Source organism: Neltuma alba, unplaced genomic scaffold, assembly GCF_004799145.2.
Source record: "Neltuma alba isolate B1F8T4 unplaced genomic scaffold, ASM479914v2 tig00005878_pilon, whole genome shotgun sequence".
Classification (NCBI taxonomy): domain Eukaryota; kingdom Viridiplantae; phylum Streptophyta; class Magnoliopsida; order Fabales; family Fabaceae; genus Neltuma; species Neltuma alba.
Genome location: NW_021634264.1, coordinates 97,905 through 110,969, shown reverse-complemented (window position 1 = coordinate 110,969; position 13,065 = coordinate 97,905). Strand labels below are relative to the sequence as shown.

Sequence of the window (13,065 nt, the reverse complement as noted above, 5' to 3'; positions counted from 1 at the left end):
ATAATTAAAAAATATTTTTATTGAATAAAAAATATTTATTACGGAATAACTTGTAAAAAAAATTACAAATATTATACAAAATTAAAAATAACCTGATCTTTATTTCCAACGGAATCTTAATTCTAATTATTAGAATTAGATGCCCCAAGTGAAAATCCCTCGTAAATTCAATATGTAAATTATAAAAAAAAAGTGAAGCTGGAGATGATAAATAGATTCTACCCCCTGGATAAGAAATTCCCAATTTAGAAATTTGAATTTTTCAAAAAAAAGAAAAAGCAAATAACTGAGATATTAAAAAAAAAAATACAGTAATGTTGGTGAAGAAAAGTTAGTTCAGAAAACTAAATCCAGCACATGAAACAGATATTATACCAAAGAATATTCCCTTCTCTGTCGTCTGTTCCATCGAATCCTCCTCACCTTTTGCCTTATCCATTTCCTCTCCATTTCCGTTGAGCCAAGAAAGGGACCGCAAATCCAAATTTCTCTGAGGTTATAATCGTAATTTCACTCTTCTCCCTCAACAGCTTTTTTATTTATTTGGTTTCTTTCTCCAGCAAATTCGCCTTCCTTCCTTCTTTTTGGATTCTGCAGGAGAAGCTTTTTTCTTTCTTCCGATTCTTTTCTTCTTCTTCTTCCTTCTCTTGTTGTTTCCTCTGGATCGAAAGGCCATCATGGTTAATAAGCTCTAGCGATTTTGTTGAGTCTCGCGAAGACAAATATACATAATTCAGAAGTTTGAGTTTCTTTTTAAAAAAAAAATTTGCAGAATTAAAAGTCCTTGGAAACTAGAAGGATCCTTTTGAATTCAGCTTAATTTGAAGCGGATTCGATTATTTTTTATCAATTGGGTTTTGAATTTGAGGAAGGCAATTCTGGACGACAGAATTTTCGGGTCGGTTGGGGAGGACGTGTATGAGCGCGGCTTTTGTTGCGTGCCTTTGGGTGTGATTGTTGTTTGACGGTGCCGTTTGATTGTGGTTGGTGAAGTGAAGCGACTCCGTTAGCGGCGGAAGGATGGATTGCAGGGTTGTAGCCGCCGCGAATTTATGGGGTCTTGTGGGCGTTGGTGGGGTGAGCCAGATCGGAGGTGGGTTCAGCCATGAGAGCGAACACGATTTGGCGATGATGGTCAGTGACTTCTTGGAGAATGGTAGTAGTGGCGCAGAGTCTTGGTGTAGCAGTGATAGCGATTCTGGCCTCTCTGACTTTGCTCAACTTGCGGAAAAAATTCAGGTAAAGCTCATCATTACTTTAAGAGGAACATTTTTTAGTATTGCTCTTGTTGGCAGGAGAAATATATTCTTCTTGAAGCTTTTGAATCTGAAATATATGTCTATTCGCCTAGAGAAATATATTGGTATTCTTACCCAAGGATCAACTAGTTGGTAAGATCACCCTGGAGGACAAAGTATTGACCATTGTATATTGTTTGTGTGTGTGTGTTCAAACAAAGTCATTGCTGTTGGTGGTAGGCACAATTACATCTACCTTTTTCCATCTTGCAATTACTACCTTAAATTTGGTTTATATTGTCTGACCTTCTATAACATCATAATTTGGAGCGTGGTCTGATCCAAGTTATTTAGATATGTAGACTTTGTCTGGATGATGCAACATTTTATTATTGTGGAAGCTCTCATCTTACAGGCATATTTATTTTTTTTATGGCGGTTTTTACTTTAGTTGTTTATGATTTCCTCTTGTAATCTAAAGTTTTATGGCCTAATGTATAGCTGAATTATGTATCACCTGTCGTTTGATTTTAATTTGCTAGTGACTACCCTTGGTTTGTTTTTGTGTTCTTATATGTTGTTTGCTATTATAACTTGAATATGTTGTCTGTTTATGGAGACTAGTGATTGCAGGAATTGAACATAGAATATTTGATCATGTGAAGAGATTTAGACTGGTCTGCTCCATTCTTGCACAGTATATGTTTGAAACGTCACTCAGTTTGCTATATAGGATCTCACCTATTTAGCATGCCTTTCCTAATGCTAAATAATGTTGGTTGAATTTGAGAATCTACTTCTTAATTTCCATACACAACCTGTTTTATTTGTTGTACTAGGTCTTCATATTTCAGAAGACACTTTATTGAGCATAGAAGATTTTAATATATCTCGAGTTTCATTGTAATGCTTTGGTATGCTTTTTTATGTTGGGTGAAGCATCATATAGGGTATATAAATGGACATTTCAATAGGCACTTCCCCTCAGCATGCATAAGAGGGGGTCAAAAGTGACAAATCGTGCTTTATTTTTATTTTTATTTTTATTTTTTTTTGCAATGAAGAAATTGTCAGAGCTTAAATTTTCTTCTTTACCTATATTCTCTTCTCCATTTGTAATAGCGTTTAGGGAGCTAAAGTTTTCAATGTTGCGCTTTGATGACTTGTGTAAATCAGTGGAACAGGGGAGGGGAGTGTCATGAGTCATGAGTCATGTAGCTATAGGCTGAGGATTGACAACAATCTATAAAATCTGGCTAACTGAATACGTTGCATCTTGGTATTCATTATCATATATCTGTCTGTATGTTTTTGTTTTAAGGGGTAGTGGGATAACGATGTCTGTGCAGTCTGTGTTCACATGTGTATTGAATTCCTAGTGTGTCGTCTTAGCTTCTGTTAGATTATAGGGAGTGGAGCTCTTTTGATTTTTGAAGTAGTCGTTTCTTATATGTTAACTCTCACTGTCCATTGTTTCAAGTTCCAATCCATCCTTTTTCGGAATTACTTCTGGGCATAAGCATGTGATATCAAGTACCTAGTGTTTCAAATGCATGGTTTTTGAGGCCTGCCTGTGTGTGATGTCCAGGACTATAGTGAGTGTCTCAAACTACTTGAGTTTTAACAAACATGCTGATGCCTTTCCCCTGTTTTTTCTTTTTCTTATTTTATTCTCCTATTGATTGAGTGGACGTATGAGTGGTGGGTTTTAGAATTTCCTTTCTTTTCCCCTTTCCCCACAATTGTATAAACTCATGTTGTGTTCTTATGAAGAACAGAAATAGGAACTAGAGAAGGAAAAGCTTTTTGACAAGATCACTGATTATCTGTTATGTGTCATGGCACAGATCGGTAAGCTTTCAGCGGTTCAGTATGAGAGTGACTTACTGTCAGTGGTTCATTCTCTCATATTGTCAATGAACGAGGCCAACCTTCGGTCTAGCAATTCTAGTCCATGTTATGCCAGCTGTATCAGGTTCTATCTAGTGAAGCTACTGAGACTTTCTGGCTATGACGCTGGTGTTTGTGCCTCCAAATGGCAGGCTAGTGGCAAGGTTCCTGGAGGTATGTGATCTAACAATGTTTATGATATCTTACTTTTGCCTGTTCTGCTGAGCATCCATAATCGATTGCTTTTGACCATTAAAATAACGAGAATTAGTGTGTTTCAAACAAGCAGTTGACATTATCTTGCTTGTGTTTCCAGCTGATGTTTTTTCTCTTTCAACTGTTACGCAGGTGACAATGAATATATTGATGTGATTGATGATAATTTTGGAACCTCTGAGCGTTTGATTATTGATATAGATTTCCGGAGCCACTTCGAAATAGCTAGAGCTGTTGATTCATATGAAAGGATATTAAATTCTCTTCCAGTTGTTTACGTGGGTTCCTTCTCCAGACTGAAACAGTTTCTTGGAATAATGGCGGATGCTGCTAGATCTTCATTGAAGCAGAATTCTATGCCTCTTCCACCTTGGAGATCATTAGCGTATTTGCAAGCTAAGTGGCAATCACCTTACCAAAGATACATACGTTTAGAAGGCAATAACACAAACAACGATAACAATTCCCTTAACCACGAGCAGTGCTGCGGACTTTTGAAGAAGTTGCAGTCTTCTCTTCAGTCAGAAATGGAAGTAGAGCGAATGTTGAAACCCAGAAACAATGAAAATAACAGGAGGATGATGAAGCCTGACAGGTGGAGGCACTCCAAGTTCAGGCATCTTTGAGATGTACAGATTTTGGCCTGAGAGAGAGAGAGAGAGAGAGAGAGAAACTGAAGATTTTGCGGCTTTTTCTTCTTTCCTCACGATTTTTTTCCCCTCAGAAACCAAATAAGTGTTATTCACAAACAACACTTCAACAGGTTCATATAGGCTTCATAAGCTGCAATAAGCCATGCCATGGTGATAAATTTTTGTTCAATGCATCCCACTTCTTGTGTCCTTCATTTTTTTAGTTTGGTGCCCCGGTGACTGGCTGCGGCACCGCGTTTCCTAGAGTCTGTAATATTGCTATTGTCCTATTGAATATTCCTTGCCTTGTATTTTGTGGTCAAGGAATTTTTGGTACTATTTGTTATCTTCATGTCTTTCTATTTACTCTTATGATTAAGAGAGTTACAGGCATGTACTGATATTTGATGATGTAGTCTTCTAAGTTGTGTTACTGCTATGATATTATTTGTATTATGTATTCTGTCATCTTGCTGGAATTAGAATTTCCTTATGAGATGAAGCTACTGGCAGTATTTATGCCCTAATTTACTGATCCTTTTTTCTTGTCTTGAAGAATTTAAAGCCACTTTGTTGTTTTTGTTTGATTTGAGGTTTCGTATCTATCATTGCGGATTTCCCTTGCTTTGAGACAAAAGCTTGTTAAGGTAATGCTTCCCTTTTAATTTTTTCTTTTGGTATTTTTATGTGTTTCTAAATCGATCACTTCTTATTGTTAATTGAGGCAATAAGTAGTTTTACTTTTATAAACAGAAAAACAGAAATTTAAATCCTGAAGAACACATTTGTTGGAAGAGGTGAAAAATTTTTGCACTCCAAGCCTGAAAAAAAGGATAATCTTTATCAAATAAAAAAAATATTATTTAAACCAATGCTTCTCTAGTTGAAGTTTTGTCAATCAAACCTAGCTACAAACTTCGCTTAATTTTGTTACTCCTCCGGTTCTAAATATAAAGGTCTTATATTTAGGACCAGAAGAGTATATTATATGGACCTTTTTCTACTTTTAAAAACTTCTAAACTTGTATTACATACATTCCTACTTCTATTTTATCAAATTATTTGGTTACTCAATATATTTCTTATTTTTTGGGAGGAATCCTCCCAAGTTTTGAAAATGGAGTAAATGTTCATGTAATTTTAGAAAAGTTCAAAAGAAAGTTGTGTAATTTTTTTTTTTAAAATTTTTGTTACTTACACCAATGCACCATGCTTAAATTTTCATATATTTTATGATATACAGGATGTTTAAATATTGTTTGAATCGTTTCAAGTACTTTCCTCTGAATTTTCTCTACAATCATTGCTGACTTTCTTATTATGAAGCTCAAATTTGACTTTCTTTGTGAATTTCCCGTGCACTGTTTGTTTGACTCAGTCAAACTTATACTATTCAATAATACTACTTCCGGTCTTTAATATAAAATCTTATTTGATTTTTATTTTAATCCTAAATATAAAACCCTAATTCACTTTCTCTCTCATATTTATACTTTTTTTTTTTCAAAATAGTTCTTCTAACAATAGTAGTTCTAGCCAATACACTTGATTAGTAAGGATATTTTAGGAAAGACAACACCTATTTAAGACAAATAACTAATTACTTTCTTAATCTCTTCAAATTAGTCAATTAATTCTTATAATTAGGATTAGAGGTAGTAGCATTAAAAAAACAAAGTAAGGAAAGGAAAAGTAGATCCTTGGTAGAACTTTTTTATTGTTTTGACTATTCAACAAAGTTCTGCTTGCGTTTCCTTGTCCTTCCCAAAATGCCCTTATGAATATTCACTGGACTATTTTTTTTTTTTTGGCCGGATATTGACTAGACTAATTAGTCAAGCATGACTAATCATAAATATATCAATATATTAATATAAAATTTACAAGTATTTGTACGATCGCAAGGTGACGCTGTAGTTCCGTCATAGGGAAGTTTATTAAGTATTTTATTTCAATGAAAAACCCTTGAATTAGTATAATTTTATTTTAAGTCATTCAGTTATTTATTTTTCCTTTTGTAATCAAAATATTCACGGGCATTATGTGAAAGGTTACATTTATTCCCACTTGATCTGCATATCTTTGGAAGAGACGTTTAACTTAAGATTTAACAACGTACTCCTCCGGTCCTTAATATAGGACCCAATTATTGATTTAGTTTTGGTCTTAAATATAAGACCCATTTTTCATATTTATCAATAATCTCTAAATTATCCCTATGGATACTCCCTCAACCATAATCAAGTAGAAGAGGGAGAGGGGGTATTGAGAAGATGATTATAGTGTTTTAGGAAAACGTGTCATATTTATTACAATTAACTAACTTACCTAACTTCCTTAATCTAATCAAATTAGTTAAATGGATCTTATATTAAGGACCGGAGGAGTATTTACCAACAAGAGTTGGTCCAATTGGTAAGGAGTTGACTCATAACCCATAAGGTCGTGAGTTCGAATCCCGCTGTTGATGTAAGGACCTTGTTAGTGGGCAATCTGTAAGTATCTCTGTAAGCGCTTTTTGAGCCTGGAGGCATGTTCTGACCCAACTCATTTAAACTTTTTGTATTAAATAAAAAAACAACACATTCAAACATAAAACAATTAATATTACACGTAATGAATTTATTGTTTACAAAGACTTTCGAAATATCACATAAAATGAATATTTTGTTTGTAGCATGGAGATTTAACGCGGAAATTAATTTCCTGATTTCGCCATATTAGCTGGTAGTATTACACTATTGCTAAGATATTTAAGGGGGAAAAAAGGGTAACAATTAAGAACACATTGTAAATAAAAAATTAATTATTTTTTAGATGTTATTTATATATTAACCTTTAACATTTACATGTAATCCCTTTGCATTATACGTAAAAAAATTAATTTTTTCATTTGAGACGTATTTAAATTCTTCCAAGAAATTTATGGTAACTTAATTAAAGATTTACTTTTTTTTATTAGTGTTAATATCATGAATCAAAGACATGCTTCTAACTTCAAAAAGCATTTACAAAAATATATACTTATAGATCACTCACTAGTCTACCAACAAGATCCTCACTTAACACTTAACAATGGGATATGAACTCACAAACTCATGAGTTATAAGTCAATTCCTTACCAACTGGACTAGCATTTGTTGGTTGATATATATACATAGTACCTCTAATTTTTAATATAAGACTTAATTGATTAATTTGGAGAATTGAGAAAGCTAAATAATGACTTAATTGTAACATCTGTGTATCATTAGATTATATATCTAGTAGGGTTAAAGTACATCTAACATCTTGAAGTATTTTTTCAGATACATCCAGTATCCTAAAGTATTTTATGGTGCATTCAGTACCTTCAAGTATTTTTTATGTTCGTCCAACACTTTCAAGTATTTTGTTTGTTTTGATGTTAGATGCATCAAAAAATATTTTCAGACACTAGAGGTATCTGAAAAAAATACTATACAGTGCTGGATGTACCAAAACATTGTACGCACTTGAAAAAATACTACAGGATACTATATGCACCAAAAAATAATTTAGAAAGCAGGATGTATCTAAAAAAAAAAAAATTTCAGAATGTTAGATACACCTTATCCCTATCTAGTATCTTTTTAATGTCTACTGGGTAACGTAAACAAAATCAGGATAGTGACCGAAATGTTTCGTGTGGGCTGCATATCAGAATGGTGACTGATATGTTTCTTCGGGGTATGTTGGTAATTGCACAAACAGTAAATCCAAGCCTATTTGGATAAGCAGGGCTCAAGACAGGATGAGGATGAAGTCGAGGCCTCTCAACATTGAGAGTTAATCCATCTGGCGGCCGAGTCACATGGTTACGTCTATGTGTCAGATCGGTCAACCCTCAACTCATTAGAATGACAGGATAGATGAATGGATCTAAGGAGCTGAACTATAAGGATCCAAGTCAAAAGAAATAAACTAAGATGACCTGATTTAAAATTGATATAAACTAGAAGAAGCTGTAAATTAGTTTTTTCTTTGATTTTTTCCTTTCTAAAAACTCTCTTTATAAAATCCTAACAATATCTTTTTTTGTGTATTTGGATTAACTTAGCTTAAGTAATATGGCTCTGTGCAAAGTATGTAAGAAGAATTTGCTTCATGAAGCACAAAAGAATTTTTTGTAAATTGATTATGAGTTATGTTGTTGACTGCATATGCATGACATTAAAATTGCAAAAGATACCAATAACTTTATAGTCTAGTAGTATGAAAACTTTTTATTAAATAAAAAGTAACAGATTCAACCTCGTCAATAATTTTAAACTGTTAATACCTGTCCATCTAATTAAAAAAAGAAAGTAAATGAAATAAACCACCATGACTATCCACATGACATGCAGACAATTCATCACAAATCAACAACGAAAATCTCCCACCAAACATTAATTGTCCCAACAAAATTCAAACAAGTTCAACAGAATGAGTAATTAGGAAGAAATCATGAAGAAGGAGGAACAATAACTTGATCAACAAAAGCCTGAAAGTGAGGATCATTGAGCCACAGACTTGCGAGATGAACATGAGAAGTGGAGAGCCTATGAACTGATTCAACTTCCCATACCATAGATTCTGCCTTCTCTGCACTAACAATGCTGTCCAATGGCTTCTCCCCATCTTCTGCTCCAAATCTGGACTTGTCCCATTGCTTACAGAGCATGTGGGTCAGATAATGAAGACGCTGTCCGAACGAGTTCTCAAGTGTTTTGGCCAATCCTTTCCAGTTCACTACCACCAGATTTGAAAGGCGAGCTCTTGGGATTGGAGTTTTCTTCATCATCTTCTGGTATTCTTTTGCCTTCTCCAACATAGCTTCTGCATCTTCACAATACACACAAGGGGGAAGAAATCTTATAATTGGATAATTGAGAAAGAAGTACAAGAGACATAACTTGATGTCTTATAATATCTCCGGTCCTAAATATGAAAGTTAGTTTACTAATTTAAATAGATTAAGGAAATAAGCTAAGTTAATTATTTATAATAAATATATTATTTTTTTCTAAAATATCCTCACTAATCAAGTGTGCTGGCTAGAACAACTATTATTAAAAGAATTATTTGGAATAAATAAATAAATATGAGAGACAAAATAGATTGGGGTCTTATATATTAGACCAAAATAAAAGTCAAACGAGGTTTTATATTAAGAACCGAAAGTAGTATATGTTTTTGGAGCAAGATACTCTATTAAAGCATGTATTTGTGTATATATATACACACTTCCTCTCAAAATTTGCATCTTACATGTTTTATTAACCTACCAAGCATTTAGTACTACTATCAATGTTATAGTCTAATGGAATGAAAGTTCGCTAAGTCGGAGGTCACAGGTTTGATTATCGCACTTACAATTTCATTGTTACTTACATCTTTAATTCAACAAAAGGGGGGGGGGGGAAACTACTACTGATTAATCTATATCTAAGTATTCAAAAGAAGACTTCATTGTAAAATACTTCACCTTCAAGAGATCCTTTTTCTTCATAGAGTCCAACAGTGCATCACAACAAAGTTGGGAATATTCATTTTCTTTCTCTTTATTTTCTATTATGAGATCCATTAAGGCTGCGGATCCTATTTAAATATGCACATAATTCGTCTTTTTTTGAAAAATTAATGAACCACAAAAAAATCTTTTTGATCCTCTCTATTCTAGCTCATTTTATGTAACCCGAAAGGGTTAATGCAAGTTTTTTATTTAAGACTTACAAACGATGTGATTTCTTAGCAGTACGTTTATAAATTTATAAATATTTTATAAAAGGAAAAAAAAAAGAAAAATAAAGAGTAGGCAATTTTCATGGACTCGCATGGTTTTCTCTCTAATTACATAAAATGCAATCATTGCATAGACCCCAAAGTCTATCATATATATGACACATTTTATAATGGCAAGCCATAAATTTTAAATATTAAAAATAAAATAAATTGAAACATTACAATTTTTTTTAATTTTAAAAAAGTGTATGAATATCCAATCATATTATAAGAAGCTTGTATTTCTTAAATCTTTGGGGTATATATTGTGCGTTGTAGAGGTTGATGGTAAGGAGGAAGGGACTGCACATGAAAAATTTTATAAAGAGAAGAGAAAATTGTTGTATGAAAAAAAAAAAAAAAGAGAGAGAAGAGAAAATTGGGAAAAAGTCCCTAATTTAAAATTTTATTAATAAGAAGGACTTGATAAACTTTCATATACAAAAAGTACAGGAACAGAGTATTATCACTTAATTAAGAGTTAGGTCATTTTCATCAAAAAAAATTCAATTGGGGATTTTTCCCTAACTTTTCTTAAAAAGAATCTCATTCAGGGTATTGAAAATCCACAAGTAAATGAAACATTCATGTATAAACCACGCAATTTAACAAAATAGAGTTATTAATATTATTTAACTAACTTAAAATGACATTCTTTTATGGTAAGAACGAGAAAAAATTTGAATAATTCAAAACGCTTGACCGAATCGACCAGGAGATTGGTTTACTATTCTGACCAACTAACCTAAGTTGGATTTTAATGTCATGCTTATTAGACATGATTGAAATCAAATTATACTAATTGATATGATGGAAATTGTGATTAAAAATTTAAACCAATTAAATACTAACAAATAAAAAAAATAATTCAGATCAAAAGCAATCATAAAATCATTTCTCTAGGATAAATTCAAACCTGGATCAACAATTAGCCTTCTAGTTTCTGTGATTCGCTCATGATCTTCTCCAAGTTTCAGCTTTTCTTTGCCTTTCTTCTTAGATTTACCAATGCGTTTGTGCTTCCGATTATATGTGATTCGTATTTGAGCCATACGATAATTGTAAATATCATTATCGGACTCTGTCTCTGAATCTTGCACCAGTAAATGCTTGTAGCTCAGAGGACGATGATGTTTCAACATCTTGTCTTCAACTTTGCTCTGCTTCAATGTAATGAAATAGTTTTATAATAAGGATTTATAAAGGATTATATATATGTGCAGCATCTAACAAAATAAATACTCACTTTATAAATCCTTGGCATTACTTTGTTCCCTTAAATTACACTATTGTGTTCATGAATGTAAAACATTAATGCTTTGGATATTGTGTAGTTCACAATATTATAACACGGTATTAAAACTTAATTCGAGTTAGTCGGTCAGACTGGTGAATCGGTGACTCACTCCCCTAACCAACTCAGTTAAAAGCTTTAAATGAGTCAGTTAACTTCAATTTAGTATTTTTTTTTTCCCCTTCATTACCATGAATCAGCATTGTTTTGGGTTTAAGAGAGAAATAAGCGACAGCCCATGCCATTTGTGTTTTAGTAATTCTATTTTATTGGATCATGTATACAGTCGATTCATAAATTTTCTATTTACTTATAAATATTGCATTTTTTCAGGATTATATATGAATATCTTGTATACTTTAGTTAAATTATATTATTTTAGAAAATATTATACAGTATCTAAGAAAATAAATACTTTGCTGGTCAAAAAAACAGAAAATAAATGCTCACTTTATAAATCCTTGGCATTACTTTGTTCCCTTAAATTGAACTTTTGTGTTCATGAATGCAAAACATAAATGCTTTGGATATTGCGTAGTTCATGACATCATAACACGGTATTAAAACTCAATTCTAGTCAATCGGTTAGACTTGTGAACAGGTGAATCAGTCTCCTAACCAACTCAATTAAGAGTTTTAAATGAGCCAATTAAATTTGATTTAATATTTTTTTCTTCATTGCCATGAAACAGCATTGTTTTGGGTTTAAGAGAGAAATCAGTGACAGCCCATTCGATTTGTGTTCTAGTAATTCTATTTTATTGGATCATGTATATAGTTGATTCATAAATATTCTATTTACTCATAAATATTAATTACTTTTTTCAGGATTATATATGAATATTTTGTGTACTTCAATCAAATTATATTATTTTGTAAAGGATTATACAGTATCTAACAAAATAAATACTCACTTTATAAATATTTGGCATTACATTTTTCCCTTAAATTGGTCTTATGTGTTTATGAATGTAGGTCATGCGTAGTCCATGACATTACATATATACAGTCTTTTTTTTTTCGGACCAGAGACTGAAGGAAAAACTACCTAACGTGGGTGGTACCCAAACAACCCGAATGTCCTACTTATACACATTAACACACTCACACACCCATCCGATGTGGGGCTTGAGAGCACCCAGAAGGGACCCCCAAGCACGCACAAGGTGCTCCCACACTTGGTTTTTATTGGGTTCGCTCGCACACTACATATATACAGTCTAGTTGGGGGAAAAAAGAACGAAAGGAAAAAAAAAACTCCTTTTGCTTTATTTTGTTTTGTTTTGATGATTGCCATTGTGCCACATCATCTATTAGATTCAATTTCTTTGTCCTTATCTTTTTTTTTTTCAAAGATGAAATCAAAAGCACAATTTTGAGAGATTTGTTAGAAAATGAAAATTTTTTCCTTCAAAGAGATTTGTATTATAAAAACAGTTGTATATTTTTTTTTTTTTACAAACAAAACAGTTGTTTATTGTACAGTGTATACTTGATAAATTTTCATGAATTTATGTTGTGTTTGGCTCGACAAAAAAAAAAAAAGAGAGATGGATTTCAATGGAGGGAAAGGGAGGGCAAGAAAAGGGAGGAGAGATATAGAGGGGAGGGGGAGGAGAGGGGAGGAATTTTAATAATTTTTTGTTTAGATTGATCGGAGGAAAAAGAAGGGAAGGTATTTTAATGATACCTTATTTGACATAAGAAGGGTAGGGACGGGAGTTATTCAAAAATTAACTATTTTACTCTTATAAAATTTAAATAAATTTTTTTATTTTATCAATATGTATGAGGTAATTTATCAACTTAAAAAAAAACACTAGATTGTGTTTTTGCCACAAGCACAACTCATTGAGGAAAAAAAACAAAAAAATTGAAATCCAATTTCTTTCCATATGTTATTCACTGGTTCTGTTGTGTTTAAAAGAAAATTACATTTTAACCATTTTTTATATTTTATTTCCTTATTTTTTAAATTTTTAACTAATTAAAAGATTAAGAGATGTTTATT

At 32.4% G+C, this 13,065-nt stretch overlaps 1 protein-coding gene across 1 annotated transcript; it reads left to right on the top strand.

Annotated features, from left to right (window-relative positions):
* Nucleotides 1-589: 589 nt before the first annotated feature.
* LOC114748962 (uncharacterized) lies at nt 590-4,536 on the top strand. Its single transcript, XM_028937427.1, has 3 exons — nt 590-1,239; nt 3,086-3,302; nt 3,477-4,536. The coding sequence occupies exons 1-3, from the start codon at nt 1,021-1,023 to the stop codon at nt 3,968-3,970; spliced, it is 930 nt and encodes a 309-aa protein (XP_028793260.1). The 5' UTR covers nt 590-1,020; the 3' UTR covers nt 3,971-4,536.
* The last annotated feature ends 8,529 nt before the right edge of the window (nt 4,537-13,065 follow it).

What these genes read in the sequence shown, in the direction of transcription:
- LOC114748962 (XM_028937427.1), top strand. Translation starts at nt 1,021, where the DNA reads ATGGATTGCAGGGTTGTAGCCGCCGCGAATTTATGGGGTCTTGTGGGC. An exon ending in AACTTGCGGAAAAAATTCAG is followed by an intron (nt 1,240 to 3,085) that starts GTAAAGCTCATC and finishes GTCATGGCACAG; the next exon opens with ATCGGTAAGCTTTCAGCGGT. An exon ending in TAGTGGCAAGGTTCCTGGAG is followed by an intron (nt 3,303 to 3,476) that starts GTATGTGATCTA and finishes ACTGTTACGCAG; the next exon opens with GTGACAATGAATATATTGAT.